This window comes from Mauremys reevesii, linkage group 8, assembly GCF_016161935.1.
Source record: "Mauremys reevesii isolate NIE-2019 linkage group 8, ASM1616193v1, whole genome shotgun sequence".
Taxonomy (NCBI): domain Eukaryota; kingdom Metazoa; phylum Chordata; order Testudines; family Geoemydidae; genus Mauremys; species Mauremys reevesii.
In genome coordinates this window covers 48,492,596-48,517,444 of record NC_052630.1, presented here as the reverse complement: position 1 = coordinate 48,517,444, position 24,849 = coordinate 48,492,596, and the positions used below count along the sequence as shown (strand labels likewise).

Genomic DNA, 24,849 nt, shown 5'->3' with positions numbered 1-24,849 from the left:
CTGGCTTCCGTCATCGTCATTGTTCTGTGGGTAGGTCCTATGACAATAGTTTTGCTGGGACCATGATTGCCGCTGCACCGTCACGTGACAGCGTTGCGAGGCGGACATATATACCGGTGGCACCGCCTCCTTCTTCCCTTTTGCTGAGCCGGTGAGTGCAGCGCGGTGGCCTGGGGCCGGGTGAGTGTCGCATCGCATCGCATCGCGCGCCTTGAGGCCGCTCTGGCGGCTCCATGCTGGTCAGTGCCGACCCCATCGCGGTCCCGAGGCGGTGTGCGCCCTCTCCCGGAGGGGCTTTGCCGCCGATGGGTGCGGGCTGAGGAGGATGGAGGTGGATTGTCTCCCCCCCCCCGCACCACCCGCCGCCGCGTGTGGGCTCCTGCTCCTCAGTGGCTTCGTTGAGCCTTGAATACTGGGGGCTGTAGTACCCTGGAGCTTTTCTAAGTTGGCGTAGGGGTGGCTTTGATGGGCGCCGACTTCGTGGGCATCAGAGGCTATGGGGTTGCACGTGGTGCAGTGCCAGGTAAGTTGGACTCTGCCCTTAGCATCCCCGGTCTGGGAGAGTCTTCAGCAGAGCATTAAGTGACTCTAGTGTAGTGGTTTTCAACATATGCTTCGCAGGTGATGCCTAAGATTTCCAGAGGGGTCTGCACCTCCATTAAAAAACTGTATGTGGCTGCAAATGAAAAACGCCTGCTTTAGAGAGACGCCTGCTAGTAGACTGGCCAAAGCAAGTCTGTGGTGTGTGTGTATGACAGTCCCTGACTCTTAAAAGGCAGCCCATTGCTTTTCCTAAAGCTGTTCTGACAGAATGTTTAGGCCTCAGCTCTACCAACTAGCAACTTGTAGGAATAGATCAAAAATAGTGTTGTGGCCCTGTTCCTCTATTTTATAATGATGTGTAGGGTTCTATGTAAGCTCATAATAGAGCTATAGAGCTTGCCGTAGCTTGGGTGCCCATTGGTAGCTTCTCAATAGGAAGTAGCTTGAGGAGGGATTGGTCTTTCTTCCAGCCCGTATGGTGAAGGTGGAGATAGAACTGGAAAAATGTAGCATCGGTGTAGGTGGAAATGCCCTTAGAGTGAGTTGGAAAGAATATCTGACCGTTGCATGAGAACACGTGGTGGAAAGTGTTGAATCTCTCCTCGTGTAATGCTATGTGCAGTAGTAGGCGAGCAAGCAGGTCTTTGTACAAGCATGGTTTTTCCTTAGTAATAGTTACCGGGCCCCAGATTTCCTTTTTTTAATGGGATAGTGTCATGTCTCAGTGCAACTTGCCCTCCATGTACGTGCAGATGATGAAAACCATGTTGGTAGGGACATCTGAGAGTATGATGAATACCAACATCTCTGAGCTGGACATGGGGTATATTCATCACTGGGCAATCGTATAAGTAGTTTGGAGGTAGTATGTTCTAGTCCCGTTTAGGCAGGCAAAATCAAATTGTAATAGTGATTGCCTGAGTGTAACTAGGTGCCTCTATAAAGTTGTAATTGCATTGTAGAAGGAATGGTGGGTAATAATTAATGTCCCGGGGGGGGAGGGGGCGGCTGGCTATATTTTTTTTTATTGCAAAAAAAATTCTCATTGGCATTAACTGGCCCTTTTAATAGTCTGAGACCTAACAATAGTGCTTCCAGAACAGGCTGAAGTGAATTTGTAGTACAGTGTGTGCTGTAGCTGTTCTGGAATAATTGCTTTGGAGTCCTATTAGTCTTGCACCTTTTGTCAACCTGACCTCAAATTTTCAGACTATCTAGGTAGGCTATTTTCTGAAACTGAGGAAATTATGTAACATATACATCTTCTGTTTTTAGCCATGATACATCAAGCAAGTTCTTCCCTCGCTGGTAACTACAAAACTGGTAGGTACTGCTTTTTAACTGTAGGGTTTAATTGTGGGGGACAAGTACTCTTTGGCCTAGTACAGATCCACTTATGTCTGGCTTGACTGTTTTAAAGAAATCTGGAGTGCCTGCTGATTTCTCAGGAGGTACAGGACCAGTGTTGCTCCATGAATCTTCCAGTAGCTGTTTATATAGCAAGTTGCTCTTAATTGGGCCTCTTTGATAGCTGTATGGGCAATCCTCACCCTGCTGTAGGTGAAGAATATCATTCTTTCCCTATATCATGGGGTAGCTGTCTTAGTGTGTATCCACAAAAACAACAAGGAGTCCGGTGGCACCTTAAAGACTAACAGATTTATTTGGGCATAAGCTTTTGTGGGTAAAAAAAACCTCACTTCATATAATATCTCCCTTCAATCAGTCTAAAGGGATATTTTATTATGTTGTAGTTCTCCTTCCCTCCACTAATAACACTCTTGCATCCTTGGAGGTCATCTGAAGGGGCTAAACAATGGCTTGATTTTTTTGGGACAGGACACTGGCTCACATTCTGATTTCTAGGACAATTACTTCAGATAGGCCTATAACAAAAGGTTTTGCAGTGAAAGACTGTGCTATTAAACTGAACAGCCAATGATGCTTTAAAGATAAGAGTAGTGGACAGAAGTGATTTCTGAGAACTCTATTCTGAGGCTATATTCGGTGCCTGTTATCTTTGATCTCAGACTTTGTTTTACCAATGCCTGATTTGGTTTCTTTGTTTCTTTTGTTAGCAGACCGAGACCTGATGCTACTTGCTAAGGTAAAATCATGTTTAATTTTTTGCATCATAAATGAGGGACAAAGTTACTTAAAGAGAAATAAATGTAAATCATTGTCTAGAGGCCTTGTTTTTAATCCGATCAGTACGCTAGCTAAATATTTCCAGCAGCTAAATACTAGACTTTCCCCTTGTGCCACAATGATGACACTTATTTGCTACTCTTGACAAGAGAATGATGAGAGCTCTCAACCACCTGTATTTCAAACTGAGGCACAACACTGTTGAGAACAGTTTCATCTATTGATGTCTGAACCTGTTTCATAACTCTCCTCTCTTTTCTCAGGATTTAATGGAGGAAGTTGGAAGCTTCATAGAAGGAAGATTATCTGGTAAGAAACAGAATAACTCCTCTTGGAAAAACATCTCCATGGCCCATTAATGGGTTTCCCCTTCCTTTATGGAGCTGAGGCAGTGCAATGACAAGGATGGTTATGGAACGTGTTTAGAGTTCTGTGTCTGCTTAATACAGCAGAACAATTCTAACTCTCACTATTACTCAGTCTCTTGTATTGTCTTCTGTGGTTGAGTAGCTGTTTCTAGAGCATCTTTTCATTCAGCGCCACTCCCGCCTTTTGGTAGATCACACTAACTAAACCAAACTCCATGTTAGAAAAATAGCTTAGAACCAGTCTCACCAAAGCCGATACAGTGATGACAACATAGTTCAGCAGAATGCACAGTGACGAACACAAGCTTTGTCTTTCGCTCCTATCTGATGTATCTGGCTATCATGTGATCCTCCCTGGTACATGTTAAAAATGCTAAAATGGTAATGGTTCCTAATTTTTTCCTTTTTCTCTTCATATAGGCCTGGAAGGTGAATCCTGATGATGAAAGGTAAGACATTAGTTCTGACCTGAGCAGGTTGTTCTTCTGGCGAAAACTGCTGATATTTGGCTAGTAAATAGTGTCTAGGGAAGAAATCTACTCTAAAGAAGTGGCTTTTGGGGGGGGGGGCTGCCCAAGTCTTTCATGCACCTCAGACAAATTTAGAAGTAAATTAGGAAATAACTTGATAGTTGAAAATACAAAGCAAGTCGTTCTCTGATATACAGCCTCCACTGGAGATAACATAATTCAGCAGATGGTCTGTGAAGAACATGCTGTACTGTCTCTTGCTCCTATCTGATGCATCCTCCAGTTGCTTGTGATTGACTCTGGCAGCTAGTTCACAAAGAAAGCTCAGGTCATAAATGTGCTCTTCCTTTGTCTGCCAAAAGTGCTCTGAAGACTGGCTGGCTTTACAGCAAAATTTCTTTTTTTGCTAGTCTTCTCTAGTAACTGAAGTAGAGAGAAATGCTCAAAACAGCATCTGTGCTGGGAGTTTGGTCTACTTAATGTCACAGCCCTGAGTCATGTAGTTATGTTGACCTCTGTTTTAGGTGTAGACCCAGCCTAAATGTCTAACGTGCTGGTACCCTGCTGACCATATTGTTTTTGAGGTCTTCCCCCTCACACCCCAGGTCTGTCTTTCATCTGTTTTTTTATTCTTGCATTGTTGGCTCTTTGGAGCAGAGACAGTCTTTGTTCTGTCTGTACAGTGCCTTGCAGAAATTGGTCTTTGTCTATGATTGCTCCTAAATGCTCCAGTAATACAAATAATAAATAACTAGTGGCATGGGTACCATAATTGTCTCTTCTTTACAGGCTGTGTTAAATAGATTGGCTTCGGATGACCACCTGCCCGATGTATGGAGATAAAAATTCCAACTTGAACACAGTTCCATATTGTTTGCAGGGAGAGTAGAGCACAGGACACTTCATACAAAGGTAACTTTGGAGGACACACTTTCTAGTGTAAATACTACATATTTCACACTGTCCTGCAGCCATCTATTTAATCTGCTTTGAATGTTGGCAATAGGAAACCTTAGAGCTTTCAAAGTGGAGTGAAGCCAGGAAGGGAAAAGTATATGGAACAAACAAGAAATGTAGTATGTGAGGTTGATCTAATAGCATCTGATCTTGTTAGACAATTTTCACTAGGATTCTTCAAATGTGTACAATTAATATTCTTATAGTATTAAACCTGCTCTACGGGGAGCAGAAATCCTAAGACTGAACCATGACTTGCAGTACTGGGTTTAATTCTTGGCTTTGACACACTCTCCTTCAGTATTGGGTAACATGCTTCATCTCCCGATGCTTTGTTTCTCCATTTTATGGATGGAGAATAACTTTCTCTGGCCTGTCTGTTGAAAACATAAGCAGTTCAGAACAGGGACTTTCCATGGTGCCTAGACACTCCCTGGTAGGTTAATGGTTTTAGAAAGCTGATTTGCATTGTACAGTCATATGGTATACAACTCTCCTTTAAATTGCAGCAGGCGTAGCTTTAGGGCAAGTGGCCACACCAGTTTTTTAATCTGACAACTAAGTTTAGTTAGTTTGCCAAAGCAGAGTACTTTTTTTTCTCAAGACCTGACTATTTTATCCTGCTGTAATAGCATTAGAAGTTTAACATGCTATTGACCAATTGTGGGAACTGTCTGGTTTTTTTAAATCTTTGTTCATAAGACTAAGAGGTGGCTCTAGCAGAGGAAGACATTGGCAGATGCAAGAAGCTGCTAAGTTAGTCAGGGTTTGCTCCAGAGGGAGCCCTGCCCATCTTTATTTGGGTGGTGAGCAGATGGGATCTAGGCCTCCAGACTTGTCGTCTTCACTGCAGAGTTAACTTAGGGGCCACACCTGAGTTAAGACCCTAACTGTTCACATACAACCTTGTGGCCTGAGTGGTGGTACTTTACACTCAAGCTAGTGTATGCCCTGGGACAGGCCAGCTAATGCCTGAGTGCTGCTTATCGCCTTGCTTGGCAATCAAGACTCAGCTCAATCAGCTGAGTGCTGATAACCATCCAGTGCCTTCCCATAACTTCTACCCTGTGCGCTCAGGACAGACAAGTTCTCCAACAGCTCACTGTGAGCAAATCATAGAGCCATGGGATATGCACCCAAAAGTCCTAGCAACACACAAGTGGATGCAGCACCAGTAACTCAGATATGGCTTTGCAGTCTGGCTGCTTGCACCCAGGCTAAGCCAACCTGAGTGCTCAGACCCAACTGCTGATCACCTGAGTTACCTCATCAGTGAAGAGATGTACCCAGGAAGGGGACAGTAAAATAAAGAGCTCCTGGAGGGTCTAATAGGATTGGTGCAGGATTCTTAGGCAAGTACCCATCTAGGTTAGAGAGGAGGATGTCATCGTATGTAATGGAAAACAGGCTGTCTGTGTACTGTAGGTGATGATGAATCAGGTCTCTGATCCTAATGAGGATAAAATTGACTAAACACTGATACAGTTCTATAATAATTAAATACTACAGAAGCTTCTTATGAGCTCCAGCTAATACCAGCTTTCTGTTTCAGGCTTCCAGAGGGTGCTTGGATATCCTGTAAGTACTGTATTTTTAACTTCATGGGAATACTAGAGTAACTAGAGGTGGGAAAGGGATGGGTCTAGAGTATGCCTCTAAAGTATATAGAAATATCCGTGCTGGTTGCTTATTGCACATCACATCCTAAAATAGTAGAGGAATAGGGGGAGAATTGGCAGAGGGCCCAACACTAACAACTTATCCAGTGTAGCAAACATGTACAGCTCCCATTGACAGGAGAAGACCATTTCTCATCTGATACTCCTCCACAGCCTATCCTCACCACACAGATTTTAGTTAAAAACAGATTGTTGCCCAGTCCATACAAGCAGCCTGTATGATGAGATGCAAATAGACTGACTCAATCATGGAGGTCTGTAATTAGCTCTATCTGATTTCAGGCATCTGGCTTGGATTTTCCTGTTTCATGGTTGGTTGTCTGAGTTGTCCTTACACTCTGATTCATTCCAGGACTGGGGTGACTTGGATGTACAGAGTGCTGCTGTTAGCAGTGGTAAGTCATCAGTATGCTAGTTTTGCTTTGGTTTTAACTTGGCTATTGACATAATGTAATAAATAGTTTGGTGCCCTGCTACAGTCTGGTGTCCAGGTGCTGACATCTAATGTCTCATGCATTGTGGTGGAAATCATACTAAAGTTCTTAATGTAGGATTCCTGTGAGGTTTCCTGGCTTGTCCTTTCCCCCTTTCTGCCACAAGGTTTCAGGTACTGCTAGCCTGCAGGGCTCACTTAAGGATAATCCAAGGTAGTGCTTCACCAGAGACTTAATGCTTTGTTTTGAGATCTGTGGATAAACAGCTACAGTGGATTTTGAAGACTTGTGTTCTAGGGAATCGTGGAATGTTGTAGGCTAATCCACATAGCAGCTGTCTCCTACAGGGTTTATAATGATGTTATACAAATGTCTGACCTGAAATCAGTATGTGGACTGCTTCATTACTGAAACACCCTGTAAATGAAGTAATACAGAAATGAAGACATTATTTTACTTTATGCAGAATTGCGTCCTTTTTACTCCTGGAGAGCTGTCAAAAAGAAACTAATGCTCTCACTTCTGCTTGTTAGGTCCTGGCCCTGCCTTGAATAAACTTGGGTGAGTATGTATTTTTGTGTAGACCAATCAGTTGTTAACGTGTAGCTAGTAGGAGCATTGTTGTAACCAGTGATGAAACTAGATTCTGCCAAATGAATGTCCATGATATTACTCCTTTCCGTTCCATTTACTCTGAGGTTACATTCTTGCTCTGTCAGTGTGTCCTCTAAACATAGACTGGCCCAGAAGCTTGGAGTGGAAGGGATTTTAAAAATGTACTGAATACATGGAGCGTATTGTGGCATCTCAACTGTTAGAATACTTTAACTTGTCCCTTTTGCTCTAGAGGTTACCAATTGAAATGACACTTATGTCTGGATGAACACCTCAGATGATGGGGTCTGAAACCTCTACTGCTTAGGATGGGCCAAGGAATGATCTGTTCACTCCCTTAAATGATTAAATTAACCAAGCTTTTAAAAAAAATAGTTCATACTTCACTTGGATCACTTCTGCTAGTCTTCCACACTGTAGATCAAGGAAATCTAGTTGAGCGGGTTATAGTCTAGCTAGTTTGGGTTACTAATTCATGTTATAATACACTTTAAACAACTTTCTTTCCCCCTCCATAAGCATTAATATTAGAAGATGATGGATGATCAGGACAGCATTTCAAGTGAGGTTTGTATCTTACTCTGTTCCTTTGTGGGTTATATGTGGCAAAACCAGCTGGGTTTTAATCCTGTAGAAGTAACTGCATCGTGTGATGGAACCAACCTTTCATTGTTGTGTTTGTATGAAGCTTAGTGGCTTCACTTGTGTTAAACTCTGGGCCTAGATACAGATGTGTGTTACTGTCAAACACTAACACTTTTTCAAGAATGCGGAGATGTGATAGGTGCACCTCTAAACAATTAAGGAGCAAGCCCTTGTTCCAATTATAAAATACTGGGGCTTTCAAAAAAACAACTCCTCAGTTTTAGCCCAGCACTGTTCCCACTATAGTCAGGGTGGGGGACGACTCCCATTAACTTAAATGAGAGGGGCCAACACAGAGCACTCACAAAAAAGTTAATAGGCTTGTAAGGTGGAACTTGCCCATCTTGATGCTCCTAAATTTTCTTCTGTTTTGAATATGCCTCCTGCACCCACTTTAACAATGATACCACAGAAGCAATATGGGAGTAACTTTCAAAAAGCTTAAATTCCTACTATAGCACTTTGGGTCACTCTGCAAAATGGTGATGGCAATTCTTGCAGCAGAGTTTCATGGGATGAAATGACTAAAACTGCATAGTACACATTTGTGCAGAACCTTGGTCTCCTGGGCCCTAGCCACTGGACCACAGTGATAACTCCTTGTCTACAAAAATCATAACATATAGGTGCAAATTCACCAACATTGATATTGGTGTCAGATTAGTACGAGGCTATTCCTCTAGTACCTGGAAAATGTAAATCTTCAGAGAAGATTCTAGCTGTGAAACCAGACTGAGTCGATTCACAGCATTTGAAATCCAGATTAAAATCTATTAACTGCATATCTGACAGACACCCTCGTATTGCCCTACGATGGACACCACAAGGAAGGAGGAGAGGTAGACCATTGGGGACGTGGCGAAGGACCATTGAAGAGGAAAGGAAAGGTATGGGAATGAAGTGGGATGAAATCTGCTGTCTCGCTCAAGAACAAAATGAATGGAGGAGAGTGGTTGGCGCCTTATGCTCCACAGGGAGTGAATAAGAACTGCATATCTAGGATGCCACCCCTGGAGCTGTATGATAGAGGTTCCCTTCTCCCTTGCTTTCCTTTACAACTGAACAAACAGTGACACTTGGCTTGGGGCTAGAATTGAAGCCTGTGATGACTTAGATTATAAGAGTAGTGGACAGAACAGGTTTCTGAAAACTTCACTCTGAGGCTTTGAAACTAGTGGTATGCCTGCAGGCGGAGCAAACAATGACATGTAACATTTGAGTTTATTTTTTTCCCCTCTAGGGCTGGAGTGCACTCCTGGAAAAAGGATCACTTTGCTGAGGTAATTCTTTACTTGAACTTGGAGTAGAGTCTTTGCTCTGGTTCTCTGGCTGCCAGTGGAAGCACATCCTATGCTAGATATGTGCATTGAATGAAGTGTTTGCAGCCATTATGAGCTGCTCTGCTTTTTAGAGTTAGCTCTGGACAGTTGCCAGAAGCTGGGAATGGGTGACCGCAGATGGATCACTTAATTATCTGTTCTGTTCATTCCCTCTGAAGCACCTGCCATTGGCCACTGTTGGAAAACGGGATATTGGGCTAGATCAGTAGTTGTCTAACTTTTTGAATTGGTGACCCCTTTCACACACAAGCCTGAGTGCAACTTCTCTTCTCCCGCCCATAAGTTAAAAATGCATGTTAAAATATTTAACACTATTATAAATACTGGAGGCAAAGCAGGGTTTGAGGGTGGAGGCTGACAACTCACAACCTCTCATATAACAACCTCATGACCCCACCACCAGTTTGAGAACCCTGGGGCTAGATGGACCTTTGGTCTGACCCAGTATGGCTGTTATGTACATTCTAAAGCCACACAGCTCTCTGCACAGACCCAAAGCCATAGTGGACTGAAGATGTTTCTAAGAATGTAGTGCTGAGGCTTTGCTGCTTATAGATGTCTGTAATGTAAGTGGTCATCTTTAGTCATGAGAATAGAATTACCAGACAATTTGATATGGTAAGTTGGCTGTTGCATTTATCTGATATGTAATTATGAAAATGATATTGTAAGATTCCTCTTCCACATCAGTTTTATGAAACATCCACTCTTACAATTGATCAACCTCACTGCTAGTTCACCAGTTCTAAAAAGCAGAGATATTCCCAGAAAGTCACACCCAACCCAACAGCATTCTCCATCTCCTATATGGTTTGACCTAATTTTGTTTTTATATGCTAGCTGTCTCAGTGGCAGGTTGGAATTAGGGTTGTGTACTGCAGTGTGACTTTCATTCTCTCCACTGAGAGTGAGAGATTATTCAATGCTGCTGGAGCTAAACAAAACTATTCCACTGCTGACTAAAGTATATTGGTGAAATGCTGACTTCCTCTGTGTGTGTGTGTGTGTGTGTGTGTACTGTTGATGATGATTTTGTTGTAAACAATGGGAATCTCTCTGAAAGAGAATGAGGAGGACTCTTATGCTGAAACAGTACAGAACTTCAAGTTGTCTCTAGTAAGAATCTGATTCCACCAGCCAGAACCTGTTTGTAAAAACTGAATTATTATGTTACAGAGTAAAGTTGGTCAAACATTCAGTGAAGCAATCAGCCCTCTGCCTGCCTGAAAGGTAAGGATAAAGCAGAGTAGCTTAGATTTTTGGAAGCTCTTGAGGGTCCATTGAGCTGTCAGTGCAGTTTAGTGAGGAGTGACTGAACCTAGTGCTGTGACTGTTTTTTGCATATATTTGGCCATATCTGCTAGCTCCCATGACACTTGCAGTTCCTGTTCAACAATGGGGATGTCAGGAGAATTCTTCTGACTCTCATACCAGCAGAAATGTTCAATTAATTCTTTATGCAGAATCATTCTTAGAAAACAGCTTGACTTCCATGGCTGACCATTAGAAGGACAGTGTCTGTCTTGCTTCCATTAAAGCTAATGAGAGCAGGATTTGGGCCCCTTCTACTGGTTACTGTAATACAGTCTGATCACTGCAGTCAAACAAAGCTAGAAGCCCATTTTAGTCACATTCTACCTTAGTGTAACTCTGAATCAAAGAGCTGCTTCAAAGCCAGCACATCTTAGTCCGTCACTAACTTTTCATGCTCCCACTTTGTAGGAGCAGTAACAGTAGAGGGATGACAGCCTGAAACTAAACGCCCTAGTGAATGAAAGTGCTATTAAGCCGATACAATGATGATAACATAGTTCAGCAGAATACACAGTGACGAACACAACTTTGTCTTTCGCTCCTATCTGATGTATCTGGCTACAGCTGAATCCTGACATTAAAGAGCTCTTGTGGTCTTAAGTGACTATATGAAAATAGCACCTTCTTACTCCACATTACCTGCTCCTTGAGGGTAATTAGTGTGTCCACTTGAAGCCTAACTTGCCCACGGGTTGTTAAGGGAAGAATTATACAACCAGGGGCAATGGCTTGGCCCATAGAACCTCTATGGGGTGTGTGTAAGGAGAACCTTCTTATAAAGGACATACCCTGGTGTTGAGCCTTGTAGGTCCAGTGCTTTTGTGGAAGGTTCCTTTGCAAAACTAAGATCCAGCTGTACGGATCTGCTAGCAGTTAAATGCATGAGACTGGTGCACTTGCATTTTTACAGTGCAGGTTCCAAAATGCAGATGGGAAAGGGCACTTGTAACTACCGATGAAATTAGATTCTGCCAAATGAGTTCCAGTGCTGTAAACCATTTCCACTCTTGCTGAGGTGCTACTGATGGGAGAACTCTTAATGTATGTCCATTTTCCTTCTCTTTAGAGAGCAAGATTGGTTTGAATGGACAGTTGAGGAATCAGAAAGGTGGGTATCACTTTACTTGCATTGCTTCAGCACTTAACAGTGAAATGCTGATTTGATCCCTTTGCTGGAATGGAGAGATGATGATTACAACCTTAGCTTGAACTCTCTCTCTGATGAGTGATGGAAAATCTAAGGTCTGATCTATTCCTGTCAATAAACATCTTGTGCTTCAGAGATCAATGCTTCATCCTATAACAGTTTTTGCCTCTCTCCTTGCAGTGTTGAAGGCATCAGATTGTGTATCCAGCAACTCCTAAGTGTCTCTGCCACCCCATTTAGACTATCAGTTTGGCCTGGAGTCCTTGCTCCACAGTCCTGCCTGCACTCAGAGCTCACCAGGACCATTTAAGGGGCTTGCAAGGGTGTTGAAAGGACAGATGAGGCAGCAGTACTTGCTGTGTTCTACGCTTGCCACAATAAGTGACATGACTTCTGGATGAAGAGTAGTCTACAAATTTGTGCAGAAAAGATTACGTTCAGAATGTCTTGTTGCCCCACTTGTCACATGCTTCTACATTGGTACACACTTTAGTCTGTTGCTAAATATCCAATTAAGAAACTAGACTTGCTCTGAACTTTTGCCATGTGTCTTTTAACCAGCACTAAGTAGACTTTAGAAGTAAAATAACAGCTGTTTAATTAAGAAATTTGAAATGTGCTAAAATAAACTCATCACAAATGATTAGTCTGGTGTAGTTGTATATTCTGTATGAGTTTGAAGTCTCAGGGTATGTCTACACTATGAAATTAGGTCAAATTTATAGAAGTCAATTTTTAGAAATCAATCTTATACAGTCGATTTTTATGTCCACATTACGTGCATTAAGTTGGCAGAGTATCCTCACTACTGTGGCTAGCATTGACCTATGGAGCAGTGCACTGTGGGTAGCAGCACTAGCCGACACACATTTTGTGCCAGACACCAGGGAGGCTTTGAAAACCAGTTTAATGACTGGCCAGGCTTCAGTATGACAGCTGTATGTTTCTCCTTGATGCAAATCCACCCTCTTTGTTGATTTTAATTCCCTGTAAGCCAACCACCCTCCCCTCCTCCCCAGGTTACCTTGTCTGTTTGAATGCATGGTTTCAAAAGTTATTTTGAAGGGGGAAGGACAAGGCCACATTGCTTATTATAGCCACACTAAAAATCTGTTTGAATGACAGCTCCAACAGATGCTAATGGGGAAGCAAAGCCTCAGAATTGTCCCACCTCCACTCTTTTGTGCTCACTTAATTCTTTCCTGGCCTCTGCCACTTATGCCTCCATGCATTAAGCTGTGCCCTATCAGTGCGGGAAGATTGCATGAGCTTGGAAAACATGTCCTAGTGCAGGGGTAGGCAACCTATAGCATGCATGCCAAAGGCAGCACGCACAATACCTGGGTCCTGGCCACCTTTATGGGGGGGCTCTGCATTTTAATTCAATTTTAAATGAAGCTGCTTAAACATCTTAAACCTTATTTACATACAACAATAGTTTAGTTATATATTACAGACTTCTAGAAAAAGACCTTTTAAAACTGTTACAATGTATTACTGGCATGTGAAACCTTTAAATCAGTGAATAAATGAAGACTTGGCACAGTACTTCTGAAAGGTTGCTGACCCCTGTCCTAGGGAGGGGTGGGGTGTGTGCGCTTGTGCCTTCTAATCTGATAACTTTAGGGACAGATGATTGGGGGAGTGTAGAAATATTCTACACTCTGATTCTGGGGGGGGGGACTGCATGGTCACCTGTGCTGCTGAGTTTGCCATGGTGACCAAACAGGAAATGAAATTAAAAAGTTCCTGGGGCTTTTCCTGTGTACCTGGCTAGTGCATTGGCGTTCAAAGTGCTGTCCAGAGTAGTCACAAAGGAACAATATAGGATAGCTCCTGGAGGCCAATACCATTCAACCCAGCAAAGTTGATTTTAGTGCTACTCCCCTTGCTAGTGAGGAGTACAGAAGTCAATTTTCAGAGTCCTTTAGATCAACAGAACAGGGTTTGTTGTGTAGATGCATTCATTTTTAAATCCACCTAACAGCTAAATTTGACACACTAATGTGGAACAGGTCTCAGTGTGGGTTTTCCTTAAAATAGAATGTACCCTGAACTTAAAACTCCCCTGGGTCTAATGCTGTAGACTCTAGTCTGGAACTGATAGGTTATTTACATTCCCATACAATTTAGTACACACTTGAAGTACAGAAGGAAAAACCTGAAAAGGAAATAGGCTTAAGCTTTATGCTGCTTTAAACACTTAGCTCCTGCCCTAAAGTTTCTCAGACTCAAGAAATAGTCCTAGCAGCACTGAGTAGAAATACCCTTCTCATCTAACTTGACTCTGAATAGCTGAACATGAGTTTACTGCCTGCCCTAGTTCAGTTATCTGCCACAGAGGGTCTTATGCTCTCAAAGCAGTGAGCTGCTGGCTTTGTGCTGTTTCATTTGAGTGTAGCCTAGCTGTGGCTAAAGAACTTCAGGTGCATGCTTTTGGGGGGTGGGGTAAAGTACAGATATGTTTGACTCACTTCAGTAGCAGTATATGTACTATTTGGGTACTTTTTTAAAAGTTACATTCCACATCAAGCTTCCACTCCTGTGCTGCAATTGGCAAATGTATATGCTGCTGGTGTCCTCACTACCACTGCTATTAGAGGGATAGAGGGGCATAGCAGTGAACCTGAGGTGATTAGCAGAGGAATTGGTATCTCTATTCACATCCCACCTTCAGTGGGGGAAAAAGCAGTGGTCTGTGACCTAAAGCAAAATTGAACTGTTTATACTTAATGTGGACAAATTGACTTGGTTGAAGCACTCCTTGGTATAGACCTCTGTACAATATCTAGCACAATAGAGCCCTGATCTGGGGACTCAGCTGCTACTATAATATTGATCAAGTCTCTAGCCAAGGCCACCTGGCTGCTGCAAATTGACAGTTCGTAAGGGTGAAGTGCTACAACAAGCCCTGGCTGAAGTGCAGCATATCTTCAACAGATCTTTGCCAAGCATTGGTGCTTTCACAGCCCCTGACTTGAAGTGGTTTCCATTCCATAGGGGGTTTACTGTTTGGTTCTCACACTCACCACCCCCACTATAAAAATTATTCCAGCACCCCTGTCCTCTGGTGGTTTCTGACAGCACCTGTTCACATATAAAACAGCCCAGGATCAGAAGGCATTTAATTATTTTTTGCTTCTAAATATCACTGCACAGGTTAAGTCGCTCTACAAAAGCCATCCTTACTATTAAAGTACAGCAGTTTATAACATTCAAAGGTCCACACCGTACTAAAGAGAAAAGGTCATTAAGAGGCTAGTGTGTAAATGAAAGATTTGGCACCTGTAAAATCTCAGTAGTTCCTTATCGAGTAATTCATTTACACTGAAAGTATGGTAATAAGTGCAAATATGGTTATTCATCTTCAAGCTGAAAGGTAACAAGTGGCACAAACTGGTACATTTAATGCTAGCACCAGTAGCTTCCTCCAATATGCATCCACCTGCCTGGGTCACTGCTCTGAAAATAACAGGGTTTAACAACTGCTGTCAGACAGCTCCAAAAATAGGTGTCCCACTGTTGAGGACAGGATAAAACAAGCCTTGGTAGAAACAGGCATCCATAACAGTGACTACACTTGGATGAAAGTGGCATCACACCTTATTGACAAGGCACTAGCCTTTGTCCACCACCATAGCCTTGCCTTCCCACAACATATAGCAATTGGAGCAGCAGCATTTAGAGGATTTTTCTACCTTTTTCAGAAGCTCCTAAATCACTTAGTCACAAATTGTACACTTTCACATCATGGCTGTTCTCTATGTTCAATGGATTTGGAGACACACCTGCTACTCCTGAGAGAGCAGCGGGTCTGAACAGACTCTAAAATTGATCAAAACAGAGGCAGCCTTCTGCATTTTGTACTTGAAGATATGTTAAGGAGCACAGAAATTTGGGACATGGGTTTTTGAAGCCAGTGTCTGATCTATAGTTCTAGGTGAAATGGAATGGGGAGGCCTCTGCACATTGGCTAGCACATACACAAGTCTATATGAATAAAGTTTCTCTTCAGTACATACAAAGTCATGGAAGCCAAAGGCACAAGCAAGGTCTGTCTTCATCCAACACTCCCGTATTACTTCTTGAAATACCACACTTCATTGTGCCTATTGAAGAGCTTGAAGGGACTATCATAGCCAGCAGTATAATAGAAGTCTTCATGGAATGACTGACCCACATTCTTTAGGATTCTGGCCAGTGCCTGGGCTTCCTCAGCATACTTCTCTGGAGAGGCAAATCCACCAAAGGACCTGAGGGAGGACAATGGAGCCAGGGGCTCTGGTTTGTAACACTGGCTTTGTTGGAGTTTTAACAACACAAACCTTGCAGTTAGAGATGAGCCCAAACCAACCCCTCCCTCCCCCCAATCCCAATACCCCAAGCTTTAGAGGGGGAGGATCTGAATTCTGAAATGTTCAGCTGGCTCCTAGTAGCCCAAACCAGAACTCCAGCGCCACACTGAGGGCAGATCTGAAACCAGACCTGAAGCTGAATTTCATGGAGGGGCTTCATCTTTAAAATAGGCTGAACCAGCAGCCTGGGTCCAGACACTCTCAAACTATGAGGTGTCTGAGATCTGGCTTCATGTCCTGTAGCTAAGGCCCACGTGTAACTACTGTCAGGGATTCATCCAGCATGTGATGGTGTGACCAGGCACATCTGTGTGTATATATAATGGCCCCAGCTGGTGCTTTTCAGAGAGTTGCCTGGACACACAGTGCTAGGTGTTTATTGGACCAACTTCTGTTAGTGAAAGAGACAAGCTTTTAAGCTTCACAGATTAAGGGAGTTAGGAACGCGGTGCTCTCTGGTGGGTTTCACTTTCCCAGACATGGTATTGAATAGCAAAGGGTGAAACTGCAGGCAGCAGCCCCCTCTGCATGCTTTAATCCATCTCCTCTCTCAAAGAAGAGACAGGAGGGTGCTACCTGACAAAGATGGCCTCTCCCTTCCGCTCCTCGATGAAGACATCTGGATCTGTGGGCTGTGGCGGGGAGTCTTGATGCTCAAATGGCACAAAGAATGAGATCTTGAAGTCTGTGCAACCAGATTTCACCAGGCACGTAACTGGCACAGTCATCTCAATCTTCACCTCTGGAAGAATGAGAATAAGAAAGGTCCTGGTCAAACCAGCCACAAGCAGAGGTGGAGAGTGAATGCTACGGTGGGACCTGCAGCAATGTCGAAGAGGGTCTTCAATACTTGGGGCAGAGGCAGCAGTGTTCCTGCAGCACCACCTATTTCTGCCACAAGCCCTTTCACCAGGTTTGACTCAGGGATTCATACTGCTGCCCATCTCCATGGTATGTGAGTACCCATCATGATGCTCTCACCCATCAGTGCTTCTTCTTACTGCCTGTGAATGCTCCCCTGGTAAGCATCTCCATTTCCTCCATGCAGCCGCTGATCCTCCCCACCTCCCATCCCACACACCCCTGGAGGGACAGAGACTCCTTGTCTCTTCCTTCGCTTCTCCCCCATTCTGAAGTTCCCATTCCTCCCCCACCAGGTGTAGGGTGGCTCACCCTACAGCCCCAAAGGACACCCCTTTGCAGACAAGAAAAATACTGATGCATTAACTCACCCAGACCAGGAAAGCATCTCTGACATTTCTAGTGTACTTCCCATCCCCTAGAGCTGCCCAAACCTTTGCTGTTCCCAGCTCAGTCTCCTTTGTGCCCTGCCCACAATTAGAGGGCTGGATCCAGGGGTTTCCCAATGACTGTTTCAAATCTGGGTGACTTCATACCTTTCTCATTCTTCCCCTGAATGTAGTAGAAGAGTTTCCAGAAGCCCTGGCGCAGTGCCTCCTTTTGCGTCTCTCCTTTAATTACTGTGCTAGCCCATTTGGCCGTCTCGTAGTGACGCAGCTCATAATCTTGCACCTGAAACAGATATAAGGTTATAAGGCTTAGTGAATGTGTGGCTTTTATTTTCAGGTCAGTGAAATGTCCCTATCAGCTCCCACCTTCCTGCCAAATCACCTCCCTGGGAGTGTGCCCCTCACAGGCCCATCTCAGCAGCCACACACCCCCACACCCTTTTCCCCAAAAAGTCACATGCCCCTAACAAGGCACCCCACAGTTACCAAATCATCACAGCCCTCCCATCCTCCATGGCATTTGCTCCAGCCCAATCCCCCCTCCCCACCCAAGCACTCTCTTGCCTATGTGAGCTGCGTTTACACTGGAGGATTTGCCAGGACAGCTGCACCCATGAACCCTTCCTAGTATAGGCAAGGCCAAAGACATTTGGCCACTGTTCTATAGCTCCAGATGTTCAGGGCAGCTTCCTTCTTGTATGGCTTCTTTGCTGACAGCACTAATTAGTTCATTTCTGCAAGGATCTACCCATCATGAACAATACCCCTCAGCTTCTGATATAGAGATCTCCCCAGCAACTAGCATTTACCGCGATCTCTGCTGAATTCCACCTGGGTGACTGCAGCTCCAGCGACAAAAATGTCTGTTTGAAGGACTTGATCATCTCTCTTGAGCTGAAAGGCAGAAAACAGTTCATTGGCACTGAGTATCCCACAGTGCAAGGGATCAAGATTTCTTGCCTAAACTCAGACTTCTAGAGTTGGTTTTCTCAGGCCTGCACAAAATCTCTAGCCTTTTAGTAATGCCACTAGAGTGAGCACTTCCACCAAGAGTGGAGGAGGAACAGACAGATCATAGAATCATAGAAGATTGAAGTTGGAAGAGACCTCAGGAGGCCATCTAGTCCAATCCCCTGCTCAAAGCAGGACCAACCCCATCATCACAGCCAGGGCTTTGTCAAGCTGGGCCTTAAAAACCTTTAAGGATGGAGATTCCAGCACCTACTTTGGTAACCCACTGCAGTGCTTCACCACCCTCCTAGTGAAGTAGTTTTTCCTAATATCCAATCTAGACCTCCCCCACTGCAACTTGAGACCATTGTTCCTTGTTCTGTCATCTGCCATCACTGAGAACAGCCTTGCTCCATCCTCTTTGGAACCCCCCTTTAGGTAGTTGAGGAACTTGTGCAATGCTTGCTTGTAAAGTCAGCCAAACAATGTTATAAGGGAGCATTCCACAACTTTAAATGAGTATGTCCCCTAATGGAGCAGCAACGTAACTTCGAAACAACGTGAAGCAGGAGGACAGTAAATGAGGAGTTACTGTACAGTGCAACTCCTCCACCTTTTCTCCCTCGCCTGATGTGTGCTGTCCATTTAGGCCACAAAAAGGATGACTTTCCCTGAAACCTGGGAATGTCCCAGGTTTTTGCAGCTAGCCTGTTGGGTTACCCCACTGTGTTTTGTCTGAGTCTTTGAAATCCTTTCAGCCCAGAAGGAATTATTGGGCAGCTCCTTGTCTGCATGGAAGGCGGTGTAAGGTGGCCCACCGTTAGCGCCTTCGCTCGACTCCTCGCTCGCCGGTGATGGCGCCCATCAGTTTGGCCAGGACGAGTTCAAATCCCCAGGTTGGGTCGGACGCGCGCCATCGCGGTATATGGCGCGTCAAGCCTTTTTAGAGAAAGAATCTGGTTGGGGGATGGAGCGTGGAAGGCTTGGCTTTTCCAGGAGGACCTGCTGAACTGCGCCGAGCAGCCCTCTCTGCGTGGTGGGTCAACTCCAGGTACCAAGCTGCTGTATGGAGGAGGACTGCAGGTTCGGAGGGCGGAGTCTGCCGAAGTCCTGGGGTGATGAGGGTCCCACACAGGGGGGAGGGGATGGGTTGAGCGGAGCTCTCGAGCAGCAGGTGTACCCGCCGGAAGAAAGGATGCTTGAAGGTGAATGGAGTGGGTCACACAGAAGGAACCTGCGACTCTGACATCAGGCTGGGTAGCTGCATTGGTGCCTTAGGGACTACCCCATGCACATTACTTTCCTCTTTGGTGAAACTAAGGTGGCTGCCCTCAGAAAAGCCACATATTGAATAAGACCCACATGGAGCCAGAAAGTCTGGCAAGTGGCAAATCTCCAAGCAACTCAGTTACTCATCATCATCATGGCAAATCCCCAGGGGATGTGGCCCCCTTGCAAACTGAGCACCACCCGAATTGATCTCTGGCAAGGTACTTAAGGCGGTCTAGCTGTATAGTTAGTGTATGTGCATCACTGGCAACCTTATTGTGCCACCAAAGTTTTGGGCACCTGTGATCACCTGCTGTGTTGCATCATTCCTCAGTAAACATGCTTTGGAATGAATTGATCTACCATTCTAATAATACCTCTGTACCAAGAAAGATCCAAAACCAAATCTATGGTGGTGGAGGCAGTTGCTGCATTCAGCTTAGAATATCCTAATTTCTGATCTTGTCCTGCCACTTGATATGAAGCAGTTGATGGGAACCATCAAAAATCAAAACCATCATTCTGGAGTTCTTCAGCCTTCCTCAGTGCCCATGCTTCACTTCTGTACAGTAGAGTTGGTGTAAGCGTGGTTCTATAAAATGGCACCTTCATAGGAAGTGTGACATCAAGACATCCCTAGGGAGGCTGCTGAAGAGCATGAAACATGGCAGCAGCTGCCACATCTTTCAGTCATTCCCAACACTGTTGATAATGTTACCCAAATATTTGACAGTTGCCACCTGCTTGATGTCTGGTCTGGATAGGTTAAAGGTTGTACTCTGGAGCTGGAGGCTGCTCGATGGTAATGGCCAGGGATTTAGTTTTATCTGGATTAATAACCACACCAATGCACACTGCTTCTGGCCTGACCAGATCGGCCATCAGCTGCTGCGGCCCACCAAACTTAGCCTGCAAGACAAGGCCATCAGTGTACCATATCAGTTCAGCTACTGCTTGCTGGCAAATGCTCTCTCGGCTTGGGAAATATAAGGAAGGAACATGCAGCCTTCTAGACCTCTCTCCACATTCCTGCCAGCTATCAAAACCTGCCCATGTGTGAGCCACACCCATTAAAATTCTCTTTTCCTATTAGCCCCTCCCAAACCAGCCCTTCTTTGGGCAAGTGTTCCAGATGTCCATTCACTTTGAAAGCCCAAAGGGGACAGCTCCCACATTCCATCATCATACTGGTTCATTAAAAGTAAGGTATTTTCCTCCCATCTAATTTGTAATATTAAAAAGATGATGCCTGTCAAGAAGAAACCTCTGCCTTTTCAACCTCTCATTGCAGGCAAGGTCTGGAGACAAAACATTAGACCACCTCCTCCTGGGAGTGAGGTTTATGTTCTAGATCACAAGAAATCAAGAGGTGTTAAGTCCACACTATAGTGTTGCAAACTCTTGTGTTTTTCTTAAAGCTCCGTCTCCTGGAGTCATGTGAGAATCTCAATAATATTTTAAAAGGAGTTTCTAGGCCTCATGGAGGCAGAGAAAAGCTTGAAAACATTAACTCAGTCTCAAAAACCAGAAAAAGTCAGAGTTGAAGGCCAGAAGGGACCATCAGATCATGTAGTCTGACCTCCTGTACATCACAGGCCACCACCATCACTCAGCACACACACACCAAACCCAACAACTGAAATTAGACCAAAGTATTACAGCCTACAAGAGACTAGAATGTTGTGCCCCGGGTGGAGAACAGGAGGGACCCAGATGCACCAGTGTCCAAGGCCCTGGCAATGGCAGAGAAATGATTAAGTGAGCTACACCCAGATAATCCTGGAAAGTGACCCACACCCACACTCTGCAGTGTAAGAAAAAACTCTCCACCCTCCCTGCCTGGATCACTGCCAATCTGACCTGAGGGAAAATGTCTTCCCCACCCCACATATGCCTATACCCTGAGCATGTGAGCAAGAACTAGCCAGCCAAGCACTGGAGAGAGAATGCTCAGTGCTACCTCAGAGCCCTGGCCTCCCCATCCAGTGTCCCGTCTTCAGGCAGGGCAATCTCTGATGCTTCAGAGGAAGACCAAAACAAAAACCCAGAATACTTTGGGGTGGAGGTAGTGGAACCCCATCCTGACCCCTGCTGGTGGCCATCTGAAGCCCTGAAACATGAGCTTTTGGGAACAAAGCAAAACAACTCTTTTAAAAAAATATCTCATCATTTTTAAGGGGCTTGCTCATAATTTGAATGCTTTGCACTGGCAATACCACACTACACCATATTCTACAGAGCTCTGCCCTCTGATAGAGTAAATTCCCCAAAAAAGAACACATTAGTGGAGACTAAGACAAATAATGTGCCAATTAGGCAATCAACTTGATTCTCAGAGGCTCAAACCAATACAGTAGAACCTGAGAGTCATGAACACCAGAGTTACGAACCGACTGGTCAACCACACAACTCATTTGGAACCAGAAGTGTATTCAATCAGGCAGCAGCACACACAAAAAAAGGGGGGGGGCAAAATATGATACAGTACTGTGTTAAACATAAGCTACTAAACAAACTAAAGGGAAAATTAAAAAAAAGAAGATTTTACAAGGTAAGGAAACTTTCTGTGCTTGTTTCATTTAAATTAAGATGGTTAAAGCTTTGTTCAGGGTTACAAACAACCGCCATTCCTGAGGTGTTCGTAACTCTGAGGTTCTATTGTACATTGTGCTGCTGATTGATGGTCGTATATTTCAGATGAGACAAAGTACTGAGGACCTGGATCATTCCTAGTCAGTAAAGAACCCATAAGTGGTTATTTATTAGAAATCTTTTATATCATGCCTTATAGTATTTTACATAGTATATTACAATCTTTTACATGGCACTTTGCAAATATAAATAAAACCAGTTTATTGTCTCAAAGATCATGGGCACTTTTGCAAGAATTGAAACTATAACCCCTTTGACCTAGTCAATTTCTCTCTTCATTAATTTTCCATCCCTAAATTTCTCCTCTAGCTTTAAACAGAGATGGCATTTATTTATACTTCCTGTCCTAAACTGTTCTGTAGCATTGCTGTGTGCTGATAATCAGCTGCTATGTCCCACCTCAGAGGTGGCTGAGTCCACATAATTTGTATATTAGTTTGTAAAGCCCTCTGGGATCCTTCAGGGTGAAAGATGCTGTAGAAAAGTAAATTATTCATATTGATTTCACATATTACCCTTCGAATAAGCAGTGTATAGAGCACTCAAGCATTTAAAAGCTTCTACTAAATTAAGAGCAGCTGCTTTAAGCAGTCATCAGAGAGCCACACTGCAAGACACTGATGACAGTAAACTTCAAGATGCATCTGTAAACTCCTGTGACTTAGCTGCAGGGAACGCCAGGCATGATATCTATGCTCTGGCAACAAACAGATGCAGTGGGATCATCTCAGTTCTGCAGGCAGGCTGCTTATTAAAGGGGCCATTCAAGAAGATCCAACTGTAACACACACACATTCCTATGGCACAATAAATGATACACAGGTTACCAAGGCATAAGAAAAGAGTGACAGATTCCAAAGATATATGTCAGAAGCAGATATTATCAGCTCAGGGTCAGACTTGACAGTGTATTTGGGAGTTTAACCCTTGTCTATTCCTGATTTGATGGCAGTGACGCTGTATCTCTGCCATCTCTTCCCTTTCTCTAGGTTTCAGCACTGCTTTTCTCTTTGCATGAAAAGCAGATAGTCATTTCTGATTACTTAAGGAAATTATCTCGCATGCTGACACTTCTCTTGGACACTGGAGTAGAAAGTGTCTCTCTCCCTAGCACTGACTTCACCATCCCTCCCGCCCCCAAAACTCATCACATGTCTAACATTCTGGCCAATGCTGTTAATTCCTGATTATAAGCGGAACCTTTGTGTGCTAGTTACAGTAAACATTGCTTATGAAATGCAAAGAACAGAGCATGACTAAGCATAATGATATTCTTTTGTCCTGTAGCCCAGTGTATGTTCCCACATGCAACAATAGCCCTGGCATTTACAGACAGTTCTCCAAACGGGAACAATGGCACCAGCATTTATAGTTAGTTGCAGCTTTACAGTTAGATCTACAGTAAACTTTATCGGGGTTTCCCTCTGTAACTGATTTATATGACTTTCGCTTTGCCCATTAGACCGGAGATTAGAAACTTTTTTCTTCTCTTGAGGATTCCACTTCTTCTCCAGCTTTAAGGCAAGTCTGCCCCATTTACATACTCCATCCCGCTGGTGCTATCTCACATGGGCTGACTGTTCTCTCACAGCACACACAGTGGGGTCAGGGAGAGAAGAAAAACACTGGGGACTGTCTCAGAGGGTTTCTTACAGCAACAGTGGGGAGGGAGAGCAGCCTGGCCATGCCATTCAACAGGCACCCGCTGTTAGAAAGTGGATGAAAAATTGGACAAGACACTTACATTTTGAAGTCTACGCCCTATTGTCCTTCTCCCCCTCTAGCTGTTACGTTCCCGTTCCTTTCTCCAAGCTGTGTGCACTCTCCCAATGCTGTGTTTCAGCATTTATTTCTGTGCTTTATTGGCAAACTCCACCCCAATCCTACTGGTGGGAACCGCTATTATGAAAAACATAACATTCTAGTCTTGCTCTCATTGGTTGTCTCCAACACCCACCCCAAATAACCTGCAGCATGCCTGGTATGGGACCTGGCTCATTAGTTTCAAGGCCATAGGTCAAATCCAGCCCTTGTGTAACTTCCATTGACTTGGCTGTGCCCATTTATGTGAATTTGGCTCTATGTTCTCTCTGACAAAGACACAAATAACTTCTCTCTGTAACGGATTTGACTAAGCACGATAGTAAGATAGACTCCTGTGTATACCGCAGTGCATTTTCAAACAGTTCTTGTCCATATTTCATGGATGTGTCAGCTGAATTTAGAGAGACAAATGGGAGAAGTAAGTTCTTTTATTGGATCTACTTCTGTTGGTGACAGAGACGAGCTTTTGAGCTTACACAGAGTTCTTCTTCAGGTCTGGGAAATGTAATGTCACAGCTAAAGAGGAGGTGGAAGAATTATTTAGCAAAAGTAGTTAACAAATATTTCAAAGGACCATTCAAGGTGAAGTGGCTTATTAATAAACCTCCATAATCAGGGGGGAAATTAGGGGTGGGGGAGGGACGGTTTAAGAGGGTTATAGATCGTTGTAATAAACCATAATTCCAGTGTTTCAGTCTATGATTTTCAGTATTTAGCAAAGTTATAAATTGCAGTTGAAATTTGTAAGTAATTCCCCCCCCATGATGTATATTTTTAAACTAGACTTTTAAACTAATCGACTCTCTTAGCCCTCAGCTGGCTTGTGTAAGGGGTTACCATAAAGCTGTTATGGGATCCCATTGAAGCTGTTCTACACATACATCTAAA

General features: G+C 44.0%; 1 protein-coding gene, 1 long non-coding RNA gene and 10 other non-coding genes across 14 annotated transcripts; 11 read left to right on the top strand and 1 right to left on the bottom strand.

The window, feature by feature from the left end:
- Window positions 1–68: 68 nt before the first annotated feature.
- LOC120370675 lies at window positions 69–12,306 on the top strand. Of its 3 annotated transcripts, none has more exons than XR_005583871.1 (15): window positions 69–180; window positions 1,819–1,866; window positions 2,622–2,650; window positions 2,955–3,000; window positions 3,480–3,508; window positions 4,319–4,441; window positions 6,039–6,064; window positions 6,518–6,560; window positions 7,133–7,160; window positions 7,734–7,781; window positions 8,652–8,746; window positions 9,100–9,139; window positions 10,376–10,429; window positions 11,580–11,621; window positions 11,841–12,306. It is a non-coding gene; the product is annotated as an uncharacterized LOC120370675 (long non-coding RNA). The 3 variants fall into 3 exon arrangements; XR_005583872.1 differs by having other exon boundaries at window positions 6,448–6,560; XR_005583873.1 differs by lacking the exon at window positions 69–180 and adding an exon at window positions 205–523.
- On the top strand, window positions 1,285–1,362 carry LOC120371222. Its single transcript, XR_005584217.1, has one exon. It is a non-coding gene; the product is annotated as a small nucleolar RNA SNORD74 (small nucleolar RNA).
- LOC120371230 lies at window positions 2,477–2,543 on the top strand. Its single transcript, XR_005584225.1, has one exon. It is a non-coding gene; the product is annotated as a small nucleolar RNA SNORD75 (small nucleolar RNA).
- LOC120371208 lies at window positions 2,803–2,884 on the top strand. The gene has a single exon (XR_005584203.1). It is a non-coding gene; the product is annotated as a small nucleolar RNA SNORD24 (small nucleolar RNA).
- LOC120371225 lies at window positions 3,312–3,395 on the top strand. The gene has a single exon (XR_005584220.1). It is a non-coding gene; the product is annotated as a small nucleolar RNA snR60/Z15/Z230/Z193/J17 (small nucleolar RNA).
- Window positions 6,379–6,443, top strand: LOC120371223. The gene has a single exon (XR_005584218.1). It is a non-coding gene; the product is annotated as a small nucleolar RNA SNORD44 (small nucleolar RNA).
- On the top strand, window positions 6,950–7,014 carry LOC120371229. The gene has a single exon (XR_005584224.1). It is a non-coding gene; the product is annotated as a small nucleolar RNA SNORD78 (small nucleolar RNA).
- Window positions 7,225–7,300, top strand: LOC120371220. Its single transcript, XR_005584215.1, has one exon. It is a non-coding gene; the product is annotated as a small nucleolar RNA SNORD47 (small nucleolar RNA).
- LOC120371232 lies at window positions 8,957–9,024 on the top strand. Its single transcript, XR_005584227.1, has one exon. It is a non-coding gene; the product is annotated as a small nucleolar RNA SNORD75 (small nucleolar RNA).
- Window positions 10,215–10,294, top strand: LOC120371211. Its single transcript, XR_005584206.1, has one exon. It is a non-coding gene; the product is annotated as a small nucleolar RNA SNORD79 (small nucleolar RNA).
- On the top strand, window positions 10,988–11,070 carry LOC120371224. The gene has a single exon (XR_005584219.1). It is a non-coding gene; the product is annotated as a small nucleolar RNA snR60/Z15/Z230/Z193/J17 (small nucleolar RNA).
- A 918-nt stretch (window positions 12,307–13,224) lies between the features above and the next one.
- On the bottom strand, window positions 13,225–24,458 carry LOC120371187 (heme-binding protein 2-like). Its single transcript, XM_039486796.1, has 5 exons — window positions 23,882–24,458; window positions 18,075–18,159; window positions 17,413–17,548; window positions 16,592–16,757; window positions 13,225–15,913 (listed from the first exon to the last, which is right to left on the bottom strand). Exons 2-5 carry the CDS (start codon window positions 18,147–18,149, stop codon window positions 15,739–15,741), a joined length of 552 nt encoding a protein of 183 aa, XP_039342730.1. The 5' UTR covers window positions 18,150–18,159; window positions 23,882–24,458; the 3' UTR covers window positions 13,225–15,738.
- Window positions 24,459–24,849: the final 391 nt, after the last annotated feature.

Excerpts from the sequence above, each read along its gene's own strand:
- LOC120371187 (XM_039486796.1), bottom strand. The coding sequence starts at position 18,149 with ATGATCAAGTCCTTCAAACAGACATTTTTGTCGCTGGAGCTGCAGTCA. Across the intron at positions 17,549-18,074 it reads GGAATTCAGCAGAGATCGCG|GTGCAAGATTATGAGCTGCG; the intron begins GTAAATGCTAGT and ends TATCTGTTTCAG. Across the intron at positions 15,914-16,591 it reads GGAGAGGCCATCTTTGTCAG|GTCCTTTGGTGGATTTGCCT; the intron begins GTAGCACCCTCC and ends GTCCTCCCTCAG.